The 24,085-nt window shown below is 36.4% G+C and overlaps 1 protein-coding gene across 3 annotated transcripts; it reads left to right on the top strand.

Moving 5' to 3' along the window:
- The first annotated feature begins 44 nt into the window (after positions 1–44).
- Positions 45–15,915, top strand: DDIAS (DNA damage induced apoptosis suppressor). 3 transcript variants are annotated; one of them, XM_072969095.1, is made up of 6 exons: positions 87–143; positions 324–444; positions 5,079–5,207; positions 10,540–10,701; positions 11,665–11,782; positions 12,995–15,915. In XM_072969095.1, the coding sequence occupies exons 3-6, from the start codon at positions 5,095–5,097 to the stop codon at positions 15,614–15,616; spliced, it is 3,015 nt and encodes a 1,004-aa protein (XP_072825196.1). In that variant the 5' UTR covers positions 87–143; positions 324–444; positions 5,079–5,094; the 3' UTR covers positions 15,617–15,915. The 3 variants fall into 3 exon arrangements, with proteins under 3 accessions (XP_006197574.2, XP_072825196.1, XP_072825195.1); XM_072969094.1 differs by lacking the exon at positions 87–143 and adding an exon at positions 144–218; XM_006197512.4 differs by lacking the exon at positions 324–444 and having other exon boundaries at positions 45–143.
- Positions 15,916–24,085: the final 8,170 nt, after the last annotated feature.

Raw genomic sequence — 24,085 nt, 5'->3', positions numbered from 1 at the left:
GCTCTGAGGAAGGGCGACCAAGCGTCACTTCCGGCGGAAGAGGGCGCGGGAGATTCGATTGGAGCGCACTTGGCTTGTGGCTGATCCCTGCCGGCCGGCGTCACTGAGCTTTGCCCGGACAGGGCCCCGGTCTTCTGCCTCAGGTGAGGAGCTGCTGGAGGAGGTTCTCGAGGAGCAAGGGCTGGAGACTCCTAACGGGACCCTTAACGTCATTATAAGTGAGACTCCGAGCTATCTATGTTGTTTTTTTTTCAGGAGTCAGTCTCTTCCGTAAAAGGGCGGTTATGAGAGTAGAAGTGTAAGATTAAATTTTTTAACTTTAGACAGTGCTGTTGTAATCACTCACCGAACGTTTGTCGAATATTTACTGTGCCATCGGACTGGACACGGGTGAATGTCTGGATCCGGAAATAGAGAGGAAAAGGTGCTGCTCCAGCCTTTCAGGTACTCAGAAATACGTATTCAGCTGGCTGCTATGCTGAGTAATACGTGCTCAAAAGGGGTCTTTTCCAAACTGCTTTTATGACCCAGAGGGAAAAGTGCTTAACTGAGCAGGGTGCTCAAAACAGAAACTTTGAATGTTTTCTAGACGCCTTCTTTTCTCTCACATCCAGCTAGCCATACTGGTCTCTTGAGTATCTCAAACCCCTACACTTCTCGCCACTTTTACTGTTGTTATTTGGTTCAGCACGACTGCTACATAACTACGACACTAGCCTCTCAGCTGGTTCTGCTTCTTTCAGTCTTGTTACATTCCAGTCCAGTCTCCATGTTGCCAGGCTGATCAAACCCAAATCTGATCAGGCCTCTCCCCATTAATCACCTTTCTTTTGGTTGCATCTATTTGCTCTCAGGTTTAAGTCTAAACTTCTTAACGTGGTTAACCCTTCCCGTCTGGCTCTGTTTTTCTTCACTCTTGCCCTATGCTCCAACCATTCAGAATGTCATTTTGAGTTCCCCAAATCCCTCACCTCCAGACCTCTCCTAAATCCCATCCCCAACCCAGCTAATTCTTATTCCTTAAAATTCAGTTTATGAAGCCTTCTAAGTCAGGAAGCCTTTCCTGACTCTGCAAGATTGAGTCATAAAGCACCCAGTAGTTCCTCATTCTACAGATTGTTTATAAGTGCCTCCCTCCTCTGTGCCAAGAACTGCTAGGTACTAGGATTACAATGGTGAACATGATGTGAGATTCCTGTCCTCATGGAACTTAAGCCTTTTATGGGTGGACTTGAGAAGAATAAAGGAGAACCTATTTAAGTTAGTCTGGAAAGGCCTCTCTGAGGAGTTGACACTTAAATTGAGGCCAAAAAGATGAGAATGATCCAGCCATGCAACAGAGGAAAGGAAGGACATTCCAGAGTGAATAGGTTATGCCAAAGCCCTAAAGCAGGAAAGAGCTTGACGTCTTAGTGTTCAAGAACCTAAAAGAAGCCCAATGTTGCTGGTGATATTGATGCATACTAAAGTTTGAGAACCACTTGGCTAGAATGAAAATGGGGTGCAAGAGTGATAATCAATGAGCTTACATATCTGGGCGCATTGACAAAAACATCTCCAGTGCGAAAAGGATGCATCAACTATATTGGCCTGATTCCATTAATATTTGCTTCACCTAATGCCCCTTCTTCAAGTAACTTTCTTTTTTTTTTTTTTTTTAACTTTGAACTTGTTTTTATTTACTGGGATATAGGGGATGGGCTGGGGAATATTCTGCAGGAAATGTCCATCCTAGTCTTGCTGGGATAGCTTCCGGAGCTTTTTCTTTTTCTTGGAGCCACTGTTCTTGGCAGCAGCGGGCTCCTCAGGTCCACTGCTGAGTGTCTCCTCCTTGGACAATTTCCTCTTTTTCTTGGGGACACTCTTATTTCCTGATTCTTCAAGGTCGCTAACCGGTTCCTCTTTGGGGAAAGATTTCTTCCTCTTGGGAAGACTTACATTGCCAGCTGTCTCTTCAAGATCACTACTAACCAGCTCCTCCTTGGAAAAAGATTTCTTTTTCTTGGGTTTGGAGAAAGAGACAGATGGGTCTTCCATTCCATTTTCCTGAGGAACCTCCTGGGGCTTTTGCTTTTTCTTCTTTTTGGGTTTTTCACTTGTCTCCTCACACTCCTCTGGAGTACTACTGTTCTCTGAAGAATCAAGTAACTTTCTGTTTATAATTTGGCTTAACATGTAGTTATATCCAAAAGAAAATATGGGCTTAAGATGAGTCCCTTCCCTCTGACAGTAATTTTCATGGTAAATTAGTAAAGCATCTTGGATTATGGTTGATCTCCCACATGGCTTGACTAGAAAGAGAGAAAGCAAGTATTCCAGAGTATTCCATATTTAATTAGAAATGCACTGTAATGTGTCCACCTGGACCCCACATATTTTCATAAGCATAAGTCTATCAGTCTTCATTCCTGGATGTTCACTTGAACAGTCTCTGGGCCTTCAAAACAAAAGCCAGCTGAGGCCCTAATTAACTCCCTAGCATTTACACTTTTCTTCCTCTCTCTCCATCTCAGCCTCCTTGTTTCTACTTCTATATGTGAGAGATTGAGAGGACCCAGGTTTTTCTTTGTACATTATTGCTAAGTTCCCTGCCTAGTACTTTTATTATATTTATTGATTTATAAAAGTAATGGATTTAGAAAATATTTTAACTATATAAAGGAAATAAAGAGCATCTTCAAATAATCTTGACAACTCAGAGAAAATACTTTTCAAAAGAAGGTTATCTGTAGGCCTATTATCCCTTCTCTCCACATCCCCTCAAGGTAAGACTAGATCAGTCCTCTTGTTATATTTTCTCATAATATTCTGTACACTTCCTTTATTGAATTTTCCACAATTTCAGTTTTTTGGTGTGATTATTGGTTTAAAATCTGTCTCTTGCACTAGACTATAAGTCTAGTGACCAGGTAGGGACCTTGTCTGTCTGTCAAAATATATTATTCCCATCACCTGGTATTTACCAGCTACACAATAAATAATTGATAAATAAGTAAATGTATTGAACTTATTAAATTGGAATATGGTTTGCTGACTATGATGGGATGAAAAAAATACAATACTGTATCACCATCCTTCCCAATAAAATCAAACGGGAAAGATAAATTGCAATAGATACCATATATGAAATTGTTCCCAAGTCTATGATCATGTTTTCCTAACTTTAGTATTTACTCATCCCTGATGGTTCATTCAGTTATCCATCAAACATGAATTTACCCTACTGCAAGTCAGGCAGTGGAGAGAGAGAGAGAGAGAAAGAGGAAAACAAACTAGATGACAAGTATAAGGAAATACTATGAATACAGCAAAGGGAATAACTAAAGTGACTGCCTGAAAGGACCTTATTGCATTTTTGCCCACCAGTCAATGAATGGAAAGTCTTTTTGCTTGAGTTTACACAATGAAACACAAATAGTAAAAAATATTTTAATGACTTTTTTCATTTCAGTTCTCAAATTTATCATGAAGTTACAGTTTTCCAAACATACTTATTTCTCCACTAGAGGGCAATAAACCATTAAATAATGACAATTTAACCACCCTTCCTTTAAAAATACAGTAATTAGTGCTTGTACAATTAATTTAGAAATTAATTCCCAAATATTTCTGCTTATACAAGTTTTTCATTTATTGGTGACTTGATAGGCCAGGTCCTCATCTTCATGAAAATTTAGACTAATGGGTGTAGAACCAAGAAAAATAAGTAAGTATATATCATCCAATATATACATTTTCATGATTGCATGTATCACAAGGATGATTAATACCATAAAGGAATAAATGGGTGATGTCATAGAAACTAAGAGGAAGGAGGTATCTACTTGAGATAAAATGGGGCTCTCTGAGGAGTAAAGATTGAAGGATGAAAATAAGCCAGCTATTTGAAGAACTAAGAGTAGAAAGAGCATTCTAGACAAAGGGAACAGTAAGTACAGAAGCTTGAGAAGAGGAAATATTTGATGTGTTCGAGGAGCAGAAAGAAGGCTAGCATGATTGGAAATGCAGTGATTAAGGGGGCGAGTGGTACAAGGTGAGATCAAGGAGGTGGGCAGGATGAGCTAGGGCCTTGCAGGCATTGTCCTTGCAGGCATTGTCAGGAATTGAGGATTCATTCTAAACAGCAGGATTTTTTTTTTTCAGCTTCTAATTACTCTTTTTTTTTTAATTATCTATCTCTTGAAGTTGTCTATCGTATATAGTACTATATAATATATTGTGTATATATATTCTATATAAATGTACTACTATACCTAAAAGATTCTTTTATGATTTTTAAACTGATGACTTCCACTTTGTCAAAATTTACTGATGCCAGTCTCAGAAAGTTTCACCCATTTTCAGAAATCGAAAGCTTTTGCCATGTGTTTACAGATGAAAATTTGTTGAAAAAGCTTTATCTTGAACATGTACAGAGACTTATTTCAGAGCATTTATATTATGCTATAAATAAGCTAATCTATTTTTAAATTTTGATAAACCAACATTTGAATTTTTAAAAAGAAATTATGAAAGAGGAGAACATTGCTATTTTATTGTTTTTACTTCTCTGATATGTTTTATACAAGGCTCATAAAGCTCTTTGAACTCTCCTTTGACCATGCAGCATTTTTTTTGGTTTGCACATTCTAAATTGCCTTTTTTCCCTCATCTAGCTGTATAAAAGTGTACACACTGAAATAAAGTGATTTTTTCAGCTAAAAAGAACTGTTTTCCCACCAGTTTAGATTTGATACAACAGTCGTGTAAGTTCATTTACATTCCTACTTATTAATGGTAGAAACAAGTTCTATATGGCTCTTATAAAGATATTGAAAGAAGCTAAATGATAGCTTTTATGAATTACTGGGCTGGAGCATTTATTCAGAAATAGCGTATTTGAGCTACTCTGTTTTAAATCTTATTTTCTTAATTAATTAAGCAGGAAAAGAGAATTAGTTTTTCAGTACACTGACATTTAATGCAAAAAAAAAAAATCTATCAGCTTTGCAGTGAAGGTTAAGTGTTTTCCTAGGAAATGAATTATGCACATACAATTAAAGACCTGCCATTCATCCCATGGCTGTTTTGTTTCGCAGGCCACAGTGAGAACACATGAATAGAAGAAGAAAATTTCTTCTCGCCTCAGTTCTTGCTCTCCAGAATTCAAGTTTTATATATCCTTCATGTCAAAGGTGCTTTTCTCGGATAATCCTGATCTCCAAAAGGTAAAGATAAAGTCTGAAAATGTGAGAGAGGAAATACAAGTGTATGTTGTAGATTTCCCATGGCTCAAAGGCAAATCAGGATTAAATTATACCAGGACATAAAATTCTTTGAGGTTCTTCTGTAAATCCTAGAATAGAATTGGCTGGTAATCCTCTATTACTAGAGGGAAGTTTCAGATTATCTCCAAATCTTTGCTAAGTATCTGCTTCAGAGAAGAAAAATAATTTCTCAGAGGAAATCACGAATCTAATACAAAAACTTAGCCTCCTTCTGGGATACCCCTGGAAACAGTATAGGGGTTTTTTGTTTGTTCGTTGTTTATTTTTGCATAATCTCCAGGGTAGTTTTTTTTTTTTTAAACAAATAAACTGGAGAATAGGGACTGTGTTGTTGTAATCTCCGTCTCCTTCAGCAGCTGGAGCAGTGCTTGGCACATAATACTTGATTACAGTGCTCAGATTCAGGCCACTTACAGCTGAGAACCTCAGTTTCTTCTCTGATCTTCATAGAGTACAAGTGAGAGGTAGGGTTGGAGTTCCTTAAGAACACATTCTCTCTGCCTGGAGGAGAGGAGAAGACTATCTACCTAGTAAGTACCTGGTAGTATATAAGCAAGAACAGTAGGCTGGCAATGATTCTTAACTAGTCTTTTTGTCTCATTAGAATCACATGGGGAGGAATTGGCAGCTCTAACGCACATCTGAACTCAAAGTCATCCTTCCATTAATTATTATTATTACTTTATTAAGCTATTCTTTCAAGTACTCATTGTCAACTCTGAGAGAAAGAACCTGTTTGTATTATTCATCACTAAATCCTTAGCATTTAATCTATAGTTTAGTTCATAGAAAATATGCAATAAATGTTTGTTCAGTGAATGAATAAATGACAATATGATAGTGTCTAGATTGTCTTAGATCTGGACGTAGGTTCACCCATTTTTTAGATTTCTACCTATTTCCTGAAAAAAACTAAAACCCTGAGACTGTTTGCCTTTGATCAGGGCCTATTCTTAGAAGCAGTGTGGTATAACAGAATAGTTTTCAAACTTTGGAGAATGCAACAAGGTTGCAGAATAGGCTCTAACACTTGATAATTGTAAGATCTTGGGATATATAATAGCATTTATCCTGGTAATTAAAAAGCACAGTTCCCTGGAGCCAGACTGCCTGAGTACAAATCTCAACCCTGCTACTTAAAAGCTCTGTAGCCTTGGGCAAGTCACTTAAATTATCTGGATCTCAAAATGGAGAAAGTAATAATACCTGTTTCATAGGGCTGTTGTAAGGATCAAATGAATTAATAAATGCTTAAATGCTTCAAATATTGTGTGATATGTAATCAATAATATACAGATGTGAAATTTTTTTTAAACCGAGTTTTTTCCCCCAAGTCATTTCTTTTTAAAGATAATCTACAACAAAAATTTAGGTTGAACAATACTTCCATTTTTACCTCTTTAGACTGATAATAACAATAGATAACATTAATGAATGTTTACTATATGCTAGGCACGATGCTAGGAGTTTTTAAACATTATATCTTTTGATACAACAGCCCTGTGAGGTGATGCTACTGTTACTGCTAACTTTCAGAGGAGAAAATTAGAGCTTAGAAAGATTAAAGAACTTACCCCAAATCACACAACCAACTAGATAGTGGCAGAAACATACTCAAGCCTAAACAAAGCTGTCTACCTTCCTAATCACTGTTACCTCCTAATTAGTAGTGAAATTTGTATCCAATGAACACCTCTCTTTCTCTCCCAGCATTTAAGATGCCCCCGGAAAAGTGAGCTCTAATTGCTCCATTGAGGCACATATAATCCACAGCACTTGGCCCTTGCCTATGGAAACATAGTCCCCAGAAATATAGCCTGTCCTCTATAGATATTACATTGACGGTGCTATAAAAAGTCTTATTCCCATAATTTCAGGTGCTTATCTTTTCTACTGTTATTTCTGCTTTCCTTTTCCCTTACCTGGAGTCTGTTGTAAGCCAGCACAGGAAATGGAAATTCCTTACTGCTGCAGCATGGCAAGTTTATGACAGAGATTTCATACTCTAGATTTCAGAGACAATGAAGAGCAAAAAGACTGCTCCTTAAAGTTTGTCATTGAACCTCAAATCCTTGGTGACAACAACCTCGAAGATTAGAGCAGTCAGTGGTGGTTTTCAAATTATGTTCTGCAGCACTTTAGGGCTGTATGCTTCTAGGAAGTAAGATTAAAGACGTAATAGTGGATTGTAAGGCTTCAGAGTTCCCACTTTAGTTTCAAGGCTGTAGTCTCAGCCTTGTATTAGGGTTCCAAGTTAGATTCCATTTCAAAAAGGATTCCATGACATAGATGAAGATATAGATAAAGGCATTTTTTATGTCTTTCTCAAAGGGTTTCAAGGCCAAGAAAACACTAAGAATTACTAATCTCATCAATTTTTCTACTTTGGGGCTAAATATAAATACACTAACATAGAAAAATGAATGAAATTTGGTGTTTTAACTGGTATCAAACAAAAAACTAGCAAATTACCAGTATTATTTCAGATAGATCCTTTCAAAGGCTTCTTGGGGGTCAAAACTTTTCATAATAATTCTAAGGCATTATTTGCCTTTCAATCTCATTCTCTTAAAAGTGCATAGTAGAGTTTTCCAGAGCTCCATGACATGTGATATCATAACAGATTGAGCAGAGAAGGAGGTAGGAGAATACAACTGTCTTTATTAAGCCAGACATTAAAGAGGTTTGCAAAATACAAAACAATGCCATTCTCTTCTCACTAATTTATTTTGCAACACATAGTTATTTTTCATAAAAATATGTTCTTTTTGTTACCTATGCAATGGATTTTTTGAGGAATAAATAAGTATTTTTTTAGAATTCTCCATTTTCTCACTTTTATTTAATTTCTCATATTCAGTTGGAAATACAGACAGATATTACCCACATAAACAAAAGCTCTTTGGTAGTCTCATTAATTTTTAGGAATATAAAGGGTCCTGAGACCAAAAATGTTTGAAAATTAGATTCCATAACAAATAACATTTTGGAAATTGGGTTGCCTCTAGAAGTTAAATCAGGGGACTATTATTTGAATGTGTTGTCTCTACCCTTGCTTCTCAAAGTGTTCTGAGGAACAGCTGCCTTGGTGTCACCCTGGGAGCTTATTAGAAATGCAGGATCTTGGGCCTTGTCCCAGATTTACTGACTCAGAATCTTCATTTTAACAAGATTCTTAGGTGTTTGGTATGCATATTAAAGTTTGAAAAGCTGTGATCTATATTACTCCGTACTAACAATTACTTATTTCAGTCCAGACTTATTCCCTACAGGATTAAAGGAAACTGCATAAATAAATATTTTCATTTTATATGTAATATAAAAGTATATATAATTTAGTGGGTATATGCATTAATACTAATAGACCTAGCCTTTGTTAGGCTATCATTGATACTCTGTTTGCAAGATAGTTCATTACTAACCATTCCATTCTTATAGTTATCATACAGGAAAGAATCCAAGCTGGGAATCCAAAGCCTTGTATTTGGTCATAAAATTCACCAACTTTGTCACGTCAGGCAAAAATTTACCCCAATTTCCCCAGTTTGTGAGTGGGAGTAAATGCTTTGTTTACTTATCAGAATGAAATAATGTATATTGAAAACATTTATAAACTATAAAATACAGATGCATATTAATTCTAGAATTTGCTGGGAATTTTACATTAGACATGAATACATTATTAATATGTAATCTTTAAAGACATTCTAATATATATTCAAAACAGTTAGTTCATTTTATGAGAGCTTGGTACTAATGAGGTTCTATCCCCTGGTGAGTCAATTACCTTCACTTTATTCTATGTCTGGACTGTAGCACAAACTACAGCAGATTTGGTTAGGATTATATGAATGGATTGGCACAGATCCAACCTCAGTGTGGGGGAAAAAAGTAATAATTAGCACAGATGTAATGATGATGAGTCAATAACTTTCTTTTTGTTGTTGTTTGTGGTTTTTTGGAGGGGAGGGGGTAATTAGGTTTATTTATTTATTTTTAATGGAGGTACTGAGGATTGAACCCATGACCTCATGCATGCTAAGCATGCTTTCTACCACTGAGCTACACCCTCCCCCCAGGAATCAGCACCTTCTTACATGGATTAACCTCTGTTCAAAATAATCACCTTGTGAGCTATGGAATTTAGGCTCCCCCTAGTGGCATATATGGCAGCAACCAAATTTATACAACTATGTTCATTATTTTCTATTTGCATTTTGCCATTCATTTTTAAGCCAGATCATTAGCGACATGAAGAGACATAGGATTAACCATTACCATAAGATATTTTAAGGGGTCAGTTTGCTAAATTAAGAATGTGAAAGATGGAGATCAGAGTTCTAAGATATTGCAAATAACTAGAAAAGTGGGAAACATAAGTAAAAGTGACAGTAACCCTCACAATATTTAATATAATTATGAGGGAGAAGCAGACTAAACACATTAATTTGGCAAGATCTTTACTAGATCCTTTCTTTACTTACCTTTCTTATACTTTGTCTCACTTTATCCTTCTTCAACCCTGGATTTCACAGATGAGGGAGTCTAGGTTTAAGGGATTTGGTATCTATCCCAAGGCCAGACAGCTAGTACATAACAGTGATATTACACTTGACACATAGTAGTTTTTGATAGGAAAGCCTTTGGCCATAATTGCATAATTGCCTTACAAGCAAGTGAAACAAGATGTTTTATACCTAATTTTTGTAATGTAATAAATTTTTAGTATATTTCAATGAATTAAAGAAAGTAAGGTTATTCTTTTAATAGTCAGAAAAATATAACTAGGTACCTTGTATATAAATATTTATTAAACATTTCAAGATTATTCATTATTCCCTTAATAGGCATTATTCTCTTAACAGAAAACAGACATTAAATTTCAGGTCTTCTGTTGGTGTGGCACTCACTTTATTATATTTAGTTTGCCCCCATCCCCAACCTCAGACTATAATGTGCCTCAGTTTGTTAATGATGATTTAGATACCCAGTAACAACCAACCAGCTAACCTCCCTTCTTCTCTCTCCCTCTCCTCCCCACCTTCAGTTTCTATCAGTTTGGTGCTACTTTATTTAAATCAGTAAAATTAACTGTTATGGACAGAGAAAATTCAAAAGTGGTTGATCTGAAATCATTTAAAAGGAATGTAAATTGTATAGGTACATTTGTATACAAAATATTATTTTTGATTTTTAATTTTCCAGATTTGTTTTACATCATATAAAAAAAATTAGTGACTATCTCTATGATTTTTTTCTTCCCGTTTTCCAGGTCTAATTGTCCAAAATGTGGCTCTACTGGTGAAGCTGAAAATGCCAGTTACAGATATAAACTTTCCTTAAAAGTTGCAGAGTCAAACAAATTGTTTGGTATTACCGTATTTGGAAGCTGCTTAGATGCATTTTTTGGTCTTACAGCCACTGGTTTGCACAGGTAAGAATATTTAAAGCATTCTTTTTCCTAGCTACTCCCTTAGTACATCAATAGAATTTGAAGATAATGTGTTTTTAAGGTAATACACATTTAGTAAAAAGACGATCACTCAACCTCGTATTGTTGGTTACTTTAAAATATAATCAAGAGTTGAAGTGAAAGATGTTTATTTCCTCAATACATATTGTTAACCCATGCTCCTTTTAGTTAGGCCAACTAAGCTATAATTAGAGTATTAAATTATAAAACTCTAATCCAAGTTATAGAAATACAGACTAAGAAAGTAAAATTGTTTCAAACTGAAAGATTATTCAAATTGAGGTCAGCATTCAAGTGGCTAAGGTCTCTTGCAGTGGAAGAAGCTATTTGAAGGAATATTTGCATTATCAGAATTTGAATTTTTATCATTTATTTAATTTGCATTGCAACTTCATCTGCATAGCTTGACCTGTTAAGACGTTGTCCTGAGAATGTAAGGATATATATATATGTATATATAAGCAGTTGAATCTTTTTTTTCCCCTTCAATCTTCTACCCTTCTCCCCTAATCACTTAACTAAGGAAATCTCTGTCTCCTTGTTGTTGAGAGCAAACTGATTTGATGAAAAAGAGCCCAGGGACCACAGCCAGGATTGCCAGGGAGAAGGAAAGACTTCCCTCTGCTTTGAGGAGAAGGGCTAAAGATCCCACCACTACTCCCACTGCCACTTTTAGAATAACTGCTGCCTAATTACTAGGCAGGCATCTACTTTAATCACACTTAATCAATTATTTTTGTCTTTCTAGGCTATAAGAACCTAGAGGGAACAAAATGACTAGCTCTTAAAGTCACTTTTTTCCCCCTATATGTAAACTCATAGGGTTCATGCTGCATTTTCAAACCAATTGTATCTTCTGACTTCATGGCAAGTTAAAATTTCAAAGCTTATCTCTTCACATTTTTAATTTTCTTTTCAATCAAGGTATATTCAGGATCCTAATGAAATTCCCGAAACACTGGACAGTGATACAACTCAGAACCTATTAACTAAAGCAGTTGAAACTTGCTTTGTTGGACAAAGCTTCATTTTTGGAGTGACGGTAATTGAGACTAGCTTTCTTTTTAGTATTATGCTAACATTTCCATTGTAATGAGATGGTTTGAATTTTCTAAATAGTTTTTAGGAGTCATAAATGTGCGGGCCTGTAGAAGCACTTTTAAGCTGTGTAAAAATAGGCTTTAGGTGATTTGTTAAAACACCATGTGTGACAACTTCCTCTTTCAAAAGTTAGAAGAACCCAGTTCAAATGCTTTCAGAGCTTTAAAAATCTAAATTTAGTATAAATTCAGAAGTGTTAGATGTTTTGATATTTGGTATCTATTGTATCCTCTAAATTCGGTTCAGATTCTGTAGCAAAACTTTCATTAACTCTGGCTTTTTAATTCTTTCATCTATAAAGGGAGGAGGGAACTAACATTGAAGGCAAAGCAACTAAGTATTGATAACTCTACGAATAGATTGGGAAGGATCATCTTAAATAATTACCAAAGTAACTGTAGGAAAAGTCTAAAAAATGTGCTGACTCTGAAGAAGTCATCATTTTCTGTCTCTTGTATGCTAAAGGGAACAAATGAAAATTTTGTCTACATTGGAATCAGTGTTTTAAAAAGGGGAATAGAGCACTTCACAACTGAATAGTGAGAAAAACCCAAAGGGAAAGTGAAACCAGGAACTACAGAAGTTTTCTTTGTTACAATCTTAGATGGCTCTTTTTCTTTTCTTTTTTTTTTTTTTAAAGAAATGAGAGCATTTCCTTAAATACTCAAAGTTTATGGAAACTAATGAGGATGTAATGGTAGCTACCATTTATTGAGCATCTACTATTTGCTAAGCACTATAGTTTTTTGTGTTGTTATTGCTAATACAATAATCCTACACATTTATCCCTATTTTATAAATGAGAAAACTAATTACTTGTTCAAAGCCCCAACACTGGGAAATGTTAGAACCAGGATTTGAAGGCAAGTCTCTTTACTACAAGGTTTACTTCCCTATAATTTTAATTCCTCTAGTGTTATAGGCTACTCTGCCTCTACTGGAATCAGAATTTTAAAAGGGGAAGAGAGCCCTCCACAACTGAACAGTGAGAAAAGCCCAAAGGGTAGGCTACTCTGCCTGCAATACTAGAGGAACTGAAATTATGGGAGTGGGGTTATAATAGCATCTGTTTTAACCTTTTAAACCCTGTTTCACATTTGAGTCAAAGGAAGAAAATTTTATTCTCATTTACATTTATTTACTTCTTTCATAGAATTTTGAAAACCAATATGGACAAGGTTCAGGTTCCAATAACTTCTTACAGCAGTGCTCAGATCTCAAGAAAGAAGTTAAAGCGCTTATAGCTTGCCAGATTGTTCTACCAGACCCAGGTGTTGTAGGCTTCACTGTCATTGACTATTTCCATCAGCTTTTGCAGCTTTCTGATGTCAGGAAACTTCGTTGTGGTTCCCAGGCACCTAGCAGCCGCTTCCTTGCTTTAGAACACTCAAGTAGTGATTTCAGCAGCATATGTGGCCCTGACAGCAGCTCTTGTTGTTCTGAGTCCCATGGCAGAGAGAATTTTTCAGGATTCAGGCAGCCATCACTTGAACTCATTTCCACTGATTCACAACTAACAGATGATGATGATTTTTCAGCTTCAGAACAAAGCAAGGCCATTGGTACTCTTCCCCAGAACAGAAAGTGCATCTCCTTTACAGAGGCCACTGGTTCCAACACCTGCCATGATACCACTCATATTTCGTGGAGCTTTGTTTCATATATGGATAAAAAGAGTACAGCACAAAAGTTGTGTGAAGAACCTGGCTTACAAGCTAATCAGCCAAGAGCAGTTCATAGCAATCATCATGAAATTAGAGTCCCTGGCTCTAATTTATTCCCTTTGAAAGTGGAAGAGCCCCTTGAGCCAACTAATACAAAATCCTTTCACAGTACAGTGGAAATTAAAAATAGGTATTCCCAGTGTGAACTAAAATATCGCCAGTATCATGATGTAGATACCCTCCGTGGCCGTCAGGAGAGATCTGTGTGTTGTCCACCTCCATCACTCAGATTTGAAGAGATAGCTGGTGGTTCCCAGGACTGTGAACCTGAGATCTGGGATGATCTACCATTCTCTGAAAGCCTAAACGAATTTCTGGCAGCTTTCGAAAATGAGATTTCTCTAACTCACACAGATGTCAGTAGCAGGAAATGTCATCTAGATAATAACGTTGGTAAATTACCTGTAGACCACAGCAGGTTATCAGTAACTCCCAACAGAACTACTAGCGTACTGAATACGCCACCCATAGCCTTAAGATCACCACAAGTGACAGCCAAAGCAAACACCAGCAAAGATAACTTCCTTTCCAACTGTGAAGCGAATCTAAGTCCTAGTGTTCATAAGGAGTCACAACCAGAGAACACCGCAGAGGCTATCTCTATAAGTAGTAGTGGAAGAGACACATCTGAAAATTTTCTACCAAATGTTTATCTGTCAGCTCTGTTTCCATCTTCAAAAGGCTCAGGCACAACAAGTACTCTCAAGTCTACTGAAATTCCATCACATAGGGCTGAAGTTTCACTTACGTGCAGTACTTCAGAGAGTGACCATTCTTGTCTCAAAGGCAAATATTTTAATGGATGTGGAGAAAAATCGCTTTCAGAAATGAGTGAAAAGTTGACAACTTTGCATTCTAGGAGGTATAATGATGTTTCCAGCCTTCACACCTTAGAAAATAAACAGTACTCTAGGTTGCCAAAGAACCAGGGTGACAGTTTTCCAATTTGCAGGAAACTCACATATCCTTTAGAAGCTCTCTGCAGTAGTCCAAATAGAAGTACGAATACACTGAAAGAAATGCATTATGAACACACCAGTAATAACTTAACACAGAACTGTTCTACTGGTCATGAAGGTGGCTACAACGCTTCTGCTGATCTCTTTGATGATAGTGCTAAAGAAATGGACATTGCAACAGAAATGACCAAAAAGTCACAGGATATTTTGTTACAGTGGGGAAAGCCTTTGGCAGAAAGTCATCAGACGGAATCTGATTTTTCATTGAGATCCCTTTCTGAAAACTCTAGCCAGTCTTCACAAAAATTATCCTTGCAAAGCACATCTGCTTCTCTGTATCCAAGAACATGTTCCTCTTCACCTCATTTTCAGTCAGATTTGGAGTATGACTTTGAAGATAGCCAAGATTTTGTTCCATGTTCACAGTCAACTCCAGTTGCACGATTCCACCAAACTAGAATTCACGGCGAGATGAAAGGAGCTTTCAAAAAATTTCCTGCCTTTTATTCAGATCTTGATGCTAACTATAAAAAAACAAGGCTTTCCTCTGAAAATGACACACAGCAAGCCATCCCTACCTGTCCAAAAAATATAAAGACACCCAGCCAGAAATCCAGAAGTCCTACTATATCTGGTATGACACAACCAGAGATTTTCAACAGCTGTCCTGTTGCTGAATGCCCTGAAAGTGATGTTGATGAATGGGTCCCTCCTACCACACAAAAAGTATTTCTTTCAGAAATGCATGGATTCCAGGCCATGTGTCTAAGGAAATTTCCTGCTGCTTATAATTCTCCTGATCAAAAAGAATTACCAAGAAAAAAACGGAAATATATCAAACAAAGAACTAATAAATGTTTAATTAAGAAGGAGTTAAATTTAAAGAATATGCTTACAGCAGCAGTTACAAATCAGAAAACTCCTGAATATAACAGAATAAGGTCAGGCTGGATTTTCAAAGAGTCAGTGTTGGGACTTGGTTCTTGTTCAGAAGTCAAATGTTGCCTTCCACTTTCAGAAAACTGGCCACTTTCCATGCCTGACACTAAAAGTGCATGGTCTCCTGAATTGTTTTCACAAAATGTCACCTGAACCCAATTACTGGACTTTCAAAGGTAAGTCTGTTTGGAAACTCTTACCTCCATTGGCATGGAAAGCATTCTTACCATTTTGACCCCTTGAAGAGAAGCAAAGAGAAAAGAGGTGCTGTTGTGCCTTTTAAATGGTGAGATGCCATTGTTTTTCTCAGTGTTTTATCCAGAATACTCTGATTTCAGATAATTTTGCACTTTATCTTATATTGTTGATTGTACTTAAGCAATATTGTTAACTTCGCTTGTTAACAGTATTTGTTGAAATCACATGTACATTCAGAAATAAAGGCATTACAAACCAAAACTTAGTCTTTCTTAATTGTTCAGCTTAGATCAGAAAATGCCTGCCATGTATTAAGCCAACTACTGTACTGAGTTCGTAATACAAAGCTGCAAGTTCACTGATCTCAAAAGATTTTAGTCTACTGGGTACAACAGAAATATAATAGACACTTTCAATACAATGCAGTAAATGCAATGATTGAGGTTTTTCATGGATATTACATTTATATTGCTCTGGAGTGTGATAGGGAATCAGTTAACCCAGCAGCATCTATGGGCTGGGAATAAGAAGAAAGGTCAATAAAAACTCACTATTTAGAGTGAAATGTGAAACCCACTTTTTATTAAGTACTCATTGAATGCTTACTATATGCCAGGCACTGTGCTAGGTGCTTGGAATTCAAAAATGAAAGTCAAGCCCCTTACCTCAAGAAACTGAAGGTCTGAAAGAATAGACAATTAGTATCCAGTAATTTCTATGATAGGGAGATAAGCCTGAAAGACTAATAAGGAGCAAAAATGAGGACTGTTTTCTAGACATTCAAGTCTTTTGCAGCACCTCAGCTCTTTTATGTACCTCTGGTCATTCCTCACAGCAACTATTCCAAATCTTCACCATGCCTCCCAACCTACACTGCGCTCCTTGCCTCCTACGTCATGATCACCTGGTATTACCTTCACCTTCCCACACCCATACCTACTGACTTATCTCTGCTCACCCACAGCTCTTTCCTCTAATCTCAGAAAATGATGCACACCTCCTATTTAGTGCTAATCTTTCTGTTTGGGCTGTAGCTCTGTTACCTTCTCGTTCTACTGGCTTTCCCCCTCTCCCACTTTTTATTTAGAAAATTTGCAAACACAAAAAAGCTGAACAAATGACACAGTGATATAGCATCTATACACGCCACCTAGATTCCATCATTTTTAACATTTTGCCTTTTATGTATGGGTGTGTTTACTTCCAGTGTGTCTGTAAATGTATCTATGGTTGCTTTTGCTGAACCTTTTGAAGGTAAAATAAGGACTTTTTCTTCTACATAACTACAATATTACTATCATACTAAAGAAAAATAATGGTAACTCTACAATATTATCTAATGTTTAGCCCATTTTTAAGTTTTTCTACTTGTCCTTAAGTTGTCTTGTAATTGTTGATGTTTAATCAAGATTTTATTATTAAGATGACTCCATGTGTTTAGTTATGTCTCTCGTCTCTTTTTCCAGAATTTCACCTCTTATTTCCCACTGCATTGGCTTTATGAAAAAATCAGACCATTGTTTTGTAGAGTGTCCCATTCTAGATTTTTGTGTTTGCTTCTTTATAGTATCACTACCTTGTCTCTCTATCCCCCAGTATTTCCTGTAAAGTCTAAAGGCTTGATTAGGTTCAGGGTTTGGGCAGAGATACTTCATGGGTTTATGTTGTGCACTTCCTATTATATCACATTAGGAGACACAATGTCCGGTTGTCCACTTTTAATGATGCTAAATGAGATTGCTTAGTTAAGATGTTGCTCACCAGATCTCTCCATTGTAAAGGAACTCTTTTTTTACTTTTTTAGAGTAAAGAGTCAGTATTATCCTTGCCTACCAGTGGTGTTGAGTGCATTTCCTTTTCCTGCTCCCTATCACTATGTACTTAAAAATTTTTATTTTCTCAATGATTTACAGTCATTTGCACTCATTATTCTTCCTGGTACTCTATGTAATACTTCTTGCTACGTCACTACTAACCACAGTTGTTTATAGCCAGGCTCCAACAAAAAATAGTCATTGTCAACTTTCACACCACTCACTGTTCAACCTACTGCAGTCTGTTCTCTCTCCCCCACTTCCAATGGCTATGGTATCAGTAGATTTTTAACCCTCAAATCCAATGGACTTATCATTCATTATTTTATTTCATTTGACCTCTTTACACTTCCTCTATTTCCAACATACCCACTCATGTTTTCTGGTTTCTCCTAGTCTCTGATCAGGTATGCCTGCAGGGCAATTTTTTTTTCAGGGCCCTACATAAACAATTTGATTCTAAAATATTTTACAAAATTCATGGTCCCATGTAAGGTAGAGTGGTTTGTCAATGAAGATTTAGAATAATGGATAAGGAAAAGGTGCGTGTTTGTTGCCCAGTCAGTGCATGTGAAGATCTTTATAGTATACCAGCAGCCTCTCTTTCTCAGGCCAAGGAAATAGTCTCTTCATGTTCTTTGTTGCCAAATGTGCTGTTCCTTGCTATTTCATATCTCCCACTGTGATAAAAGAGTTGTAATGCGGTTTCTATTGTATGGAACTATATAGATCTTGCCTGTACAGTTACCTAATGTTTAATGCTGCTTACATCTTTACCCATGATGTGCATTCATTGTGCCACCATGAGTACTGACTTCCAGAAACTCTATGTTGTCACTCTGCTTCATTGATGATTACTAAAAATGCAAGTCTTACCCAGAGTGTGCAGGAAAATGTGAATGATAATTCATTTTCTGGTTATATTGTATTTAGCATTTGGACTTTCCTAGCATAGACATAGAACACATGTTCCAACCATGTCTTCTCTTGAACTCTTTAGGCTGTAATTACTGCATTCCTAAACTGTGATCTTTTAGTCACACCCAGGAAAAATAGGCAAGAGGCCCATGGGTGGAGCAAGAAGAGTGGTTTCATTTGTGCAATGAATATCCATCCCTCAGTCAGCATGTCTTAAGCCCAAACCTGGAGAGCACAATGTCACTGTCAACTGGAAATGAGAGGAAAGACATTGATTGGAAGAGCCAGTAGGCATGGGGGCATAACAATCTTGAAAAGCCTGAGATAAGGTGGGCCTGTCCCAACAAACAGTGCAGAATCTAAAGAAAGGAGTAGCGTGACCTTCCTGGCACCAATTGTGGGAGGTAGACTGGGTTAAGAACAATGCCATTACTCTCATAAGCCTTGGGGGGGGGGGGGTCTAGAGACCAAGGGCAGCACCATAGTTTGAACACAGACCAGTAGGAGCCAGTGCGCAGGCCCACACACACAACTCAATCCTCAAACCCTGAATTCACTCTGTTTTCAATGTAAGAGTCACCTAAAAGCATGTCAGCACCATTCTGGCAGCTCAACTTCATACTATTGTGTGGAAGAAATACTGCTTCAGTCAGTAGAAATGCTCCACTCTTCAGATCCAGGGAAATTCCTTAGGCACAAGACCCAGAGCTCCTTAGAGCATTTGCTCCAAACCAAGAGAGGGTCAAAGAGTACCTCAAAGGGGAGAAATGGCATCTGTCCCAGCACCAAAGTGGACTTGAAAATTTCAGGAGAGGCACTCTGATGACTATGTCCCATGTAGGACCAGATCCAAGCTCAGGGTACCTTAGTCCCAGGAACTGGAGAAGGATTTAGAAAATCTTAAAGGCATAACAAAGCATCAGTCTCTGAGACATGGGACTGGGGTGAAGTACCTTCTTACTCAGGTCTTAGAAGTACTGTCTGATCATCTCTCCTTATAGTCCTTAACTGCTTTCTTTTGCCTGCCTTTTAAAAGATGGTGCCTCTTAGTGTTCAATTATTGGAACTTCTACATGTACTCTTTGGTTGAGTTTATCTACTTATCTACAGTAACCACCCATAACTGTTCAATTTGAAGTCTGTCTTCTATCTAGACTTTCTCCTGAGACCAGACTTGTATGTTAGTGTTTTTGTTATCATTCAGCTCAAAATGTTTTATAATTTCCATATGGGTTCTTTGACCCATGAGTTTTTAACAAATGTGTTTTCTTAATTTCCAAACAAATTTTTTTTGTTTTTGTCCCTGTCTCTTTGTGAATGATTTCTACCTAAATTACACTGTAGTCAGAAAACTTATTCTATTACTTCAATCCTTTGAAACTTGTTGAAACGTTTCTGGTCCAATTTATAGTCACTTTGTAAATGTTCCAGGTGTACTTGAAAAGAATATATATTGTAACATTATTGGGCATGGAATTTTATATGTATGTCTGATATATTATTCATGTTCAAATTATCTACATCTGTACTGATTTTTCCCCTGTTCTATTAATTATTGAAAGAGGGATTTTAAAATCTCCCTCTATGGTTGTGAATGTGTATGTTTCTCCTTGCAGTTCTGTCAATTTTTACGTTATTTTCAGGCTATGTTATTAGGTACAAATTCAGTCTTGTTGTATCTTCCTGATGGACTGAGAATTCCATCATGAAAGTACTGCTTCGTTGCTATTAATGTTTTTTGTCCTAAAATTTAATTGTTATTACTGTGCTATATTTCCTTTGTTTTGGTTAGTATTTGCAAAAGGTTTTTGTTGGGTTTTTTTTTTCATTTATTTTTTAGATCTTTCCATATTGTTATGTCTTACAAGTGTTTTTTATAAACCTCATATAGTTTGGTTTTATTGTCCAGTTTGACAATCTAGCTGGAACATTTCGCCCATTAACAATTAATGTAATAATGAAAATATATTTGGTTTATCATATTTTACACTTCCTATTTATCGATGTTTCATTTCTTCTTTCTTTTTCTGTTGATTATTTTTTGTCATTTCTGGTTTTCTTTCTCCTAGGTTTGGAAGTTAAATGCTGGGGTTTTTTGTTTGTTTTTACTCTAGGAATTACAACATGCGTACTTAATCAAAGTATAAAACTAATCAGTGCTTGTAATCCTTTCCTAAAGACTTTAAATCTTTTTTAATCTATTTGCTCTCCTTTTAAATTACACTTGTCATAAGTTTTAATTCTGTATTTTTAACCCCACAAGATACTAGATCCTATAGTCAGTTTTTTATTTTTGTTTTTTGGAGTTTGGGGGGTTTTGTTTCAGATTTGCTCACATATTTACCATTTTCTTTGCTCTTTGGTTTATCTTGAATCTCAGATCTTCTGTCAGTTCCCTTTGGCCTGAAATATATCCTTCAGAATTTCTTTTGTTGAGATTCTTTTGATGGAAAACTCAGGTTTTGATTCTAGGGTAGGAGTTATTCTCTTTATTTCTCTTTCCACTCACAATGCCATTCAACTGTCCCTGGCTCTTGTTGCTCTTGGAAAGCCAGCTGACTGACTTCCCTATTTTTTTTTTTCAGTAATCTGATATTTTTCTTTCTGGATATTTTTATTCCCTTTGTTTTTAGTGTTCCTTGGTTCTATTAATGGTATGTTGAGATATGGATTTTTTTATTAATCCTCCTTTAGATTCATTAAGTTTACAGAATCTGTGCATTACTGCCTTTCATCAATTCTGATAATTTCTTAGCCATAATCTTTTATAATATTACCTCTACTTCATTCTCTCTCTCCTCTCGTTTTAGAATTCCAATTAACCGTGTTATGCATTCTCACGCTTTCATTTTCTTAACCTTTTCTTGATTGCTTTCATCTTTATATCTGTGCTTCATTCTGTATCATTTCTTTTGACCATTTGTGTCTAGTCTCCTTTTCTACTTACCTATTGAGAGTTTTTACCCCCAAAATTATGTATTTTCTGAAAGCTAGATTCTTATCTTTTCTAACTTACTATATCACATCTTAAAGTTTCCTATTTCCTGTACACATTTTCAAGTTCGTCTGTTAGTGCTTTAATCACAGTAAGCATAGTTATTTTACATTCTGTGTTTGACAGTTTCAGTAACTGAAGTCTTGATAGGTTCTTATGGTCATATTTTTTTTCCTGCTGGTTCTCACTAGTATTGCCATGTTTTCTTGAGTCTTAGTTTAGGTGAAGCAACTTATTTTCTTTGGGAAGTATTTATGAGAATTCTGAGGCCTAAGAAAGTGTTCTGGGGAAGGATTTCCATTTGCTTCTGCCAAGTGCCTGGAAATGCTACCAATCTAAAACAACTCTAACAAAGTTCATAGTTAGAGGTGTTTTTACAGATTCACCAAATGAACTGAATTTGGGTTGTTCAGCCATACAGGGTATGGATAACTTCTTAGGGACTGTTTTCTTCCTCCACTGCTAAGGGTTTATATCTGATTCCCCCTACACTGGAGACCTTCTGAGGTCCTGCCTTAGTGGGCAATTCCTAATCCTATTAAATTCCTTATCAAGAGCAAGTTATCCCCCGTGCCCTACACAACAATGAAAACTGGATTAACATTGTTCCCTAAGCATTTTGTTGATCTCCTATGGCTGAATTATTTGTGAATATATTACAATATGTGACCTGCCATGAGGTACCATTTAGTAACAAATGTCCCAGGATTTTTACTCTTTTTAGATGATTAAAAAAAAAAAATCCATCCTCAAAGTTGCAACTACCTTTATTAGCCTGTTAAAAGAGTAACTAAATTTCTAAATACTGAATCTTAACAATTCTTACCATTTTAGACCTGGAGGGGACCTTGCAAAACATCTGTATTAGTGGTCCTCGTCCATGGGCTGCTCATTTAAATCACTTGGGACCTTTTAAAACCGTAGTATTGCCTAGATGCCACCCCAGACCAGATTTATCAAAATTTGTGGGGATAAATCTCACACATCAGTAGTTTTATTAAACTCTCCAGATGATTCTAATGTGAAGCCAAGGTTTAAAAGCACTGGTCTAACCCTCATAGATGAGGCAACTGAGACCCAGAGACGCTAGAAGTCTTCCCAAAGGCCACATTTACACAAGGTTGAGGTGAGTATATAAGATACCCTAACTCCTACTCCAGGACCCAGTACTCCATCCTGCCTCCTTTATTACTGAATGGTAAAGATTGGCAACATTTCTTTTAATTCAAGAATTCATATAACAAACATCAACTGTTTTCTGTGTACTTAGCACTGATGACAGGATGACTGAGTACAAAGACATTCTGGAAATCTAAACTTGGAGAGAGCTTATGGAAAACTATAAAGGGTATCTAGTTAGCATTCGTCCTTCAAAGCTGGTGTTGAAGTTACCGCCTAGGCTGCATCTTCTACCTAAGGTGCTACAAAATGTTGTGTTTGTTGTTAAGAATTTAATACCTGTGGGGAAAAACTGTCTCCCATCAAAAGTGATAGGCTTGATTACTTTCTAATAATGAGAACTGCATCATCATTGACTGTTTAGGCAATAGGTACCAGAATCTAATGTGGTATTGTGGCCAACCAGACTTTCTTTTAGTTGGTGATCTTTAAAGAGTCAATAACCATTTCTTGAGCATATACTTATGTGGCAGACCCTGTGCTAGGTTCTGTCATTCATTAAGAGTATTCAGAAACTTGTTTATTGAGTTCCAGAATGTACCTGGCACTGTGCTAGGTTTGAGATAACTGCCCTCAAGAAGCTCATACTCTAATAGATAATGTCACATACATTGTATCATTTAACCTTCATTCAGTCCTGTGAAATAGATATTGTTATCCTCATAGTCTCTCCTTTCTTTTCTGTAAAACAGAAATAACAACTCTTAAAGCTACTATGAGAATTAAATAAGATAATAACTGTGGAACATGGTTCCTGCCATCAAATTCAATGCTCTTTCCACACCACAACACCTGCCAGTACCAGAATTTTCTGTTTGCTTCCACCTGCTCCTTTATTCAAATTAGCATCTGCTCTATAGTTGTAATCCCTTGACCCAATTCCAGTTCCTCACCTCCACCATAGTTATTCCTCATCTTCCTTCCTCTACTAAAATTCAACCCTTTTTTTCTGACCCCTTGCTTCCCCCTTGCAACCCAAAGTATTTTTTGAAAATATGCCTTCAATGTATCACTGATACATTGTTGATGGTAATGTAATTGGTATTAATTCTGTGGAAGATAATTTGACATCATCTATGAAAATTTTAAAAGCATCATTTTCATTTCTAGGAAGTTATCCCACAAATATATTCATATATAAACAAGTATTAAAGATATTCCATACAGCATTGCTTATAATAGCAAAATAGTGAAATAACCATCATTTACAAATGATTTTATATGTGTAAAATATTGCTGGAAAGATACACAAAAAAAACAGTGAAAAAAGTAAAGGTCAGACTATATGGTGTTTTATATATACACACACACACACACACACACACACACACACACACATATATATACACCTGTATATATTTCATGAGAATAATGATATTTTAAACACTAGTCATTTTTAAGCGATGCTAGAGAACCAACTCATTATCTTGAAAACTGATAAAAACAAAGGGAAAGAATTAAATATTTATCTTTGGATAAACAAATAGATGTAAGGAAGTTCTCCTTATAAAAATAATC

Source organism: Vicugna pacos, chromosome 10 (assembly GCF_048564905.1).
Source record: "Vicugna pacos chromosome 10, VicPac4, whole genome shotgun sequence".
NCBI lineage: Eukaryota > Metazoa > Chordata > Mammalia > Artiodactyla > Camelidae > Vicugna > Vicugna pacos.
The sequence above is the reverse complement of the archived record's forward strand: the minus strand, read 5'-3'. Positions and strand labels throughout refer to the sequence as shown.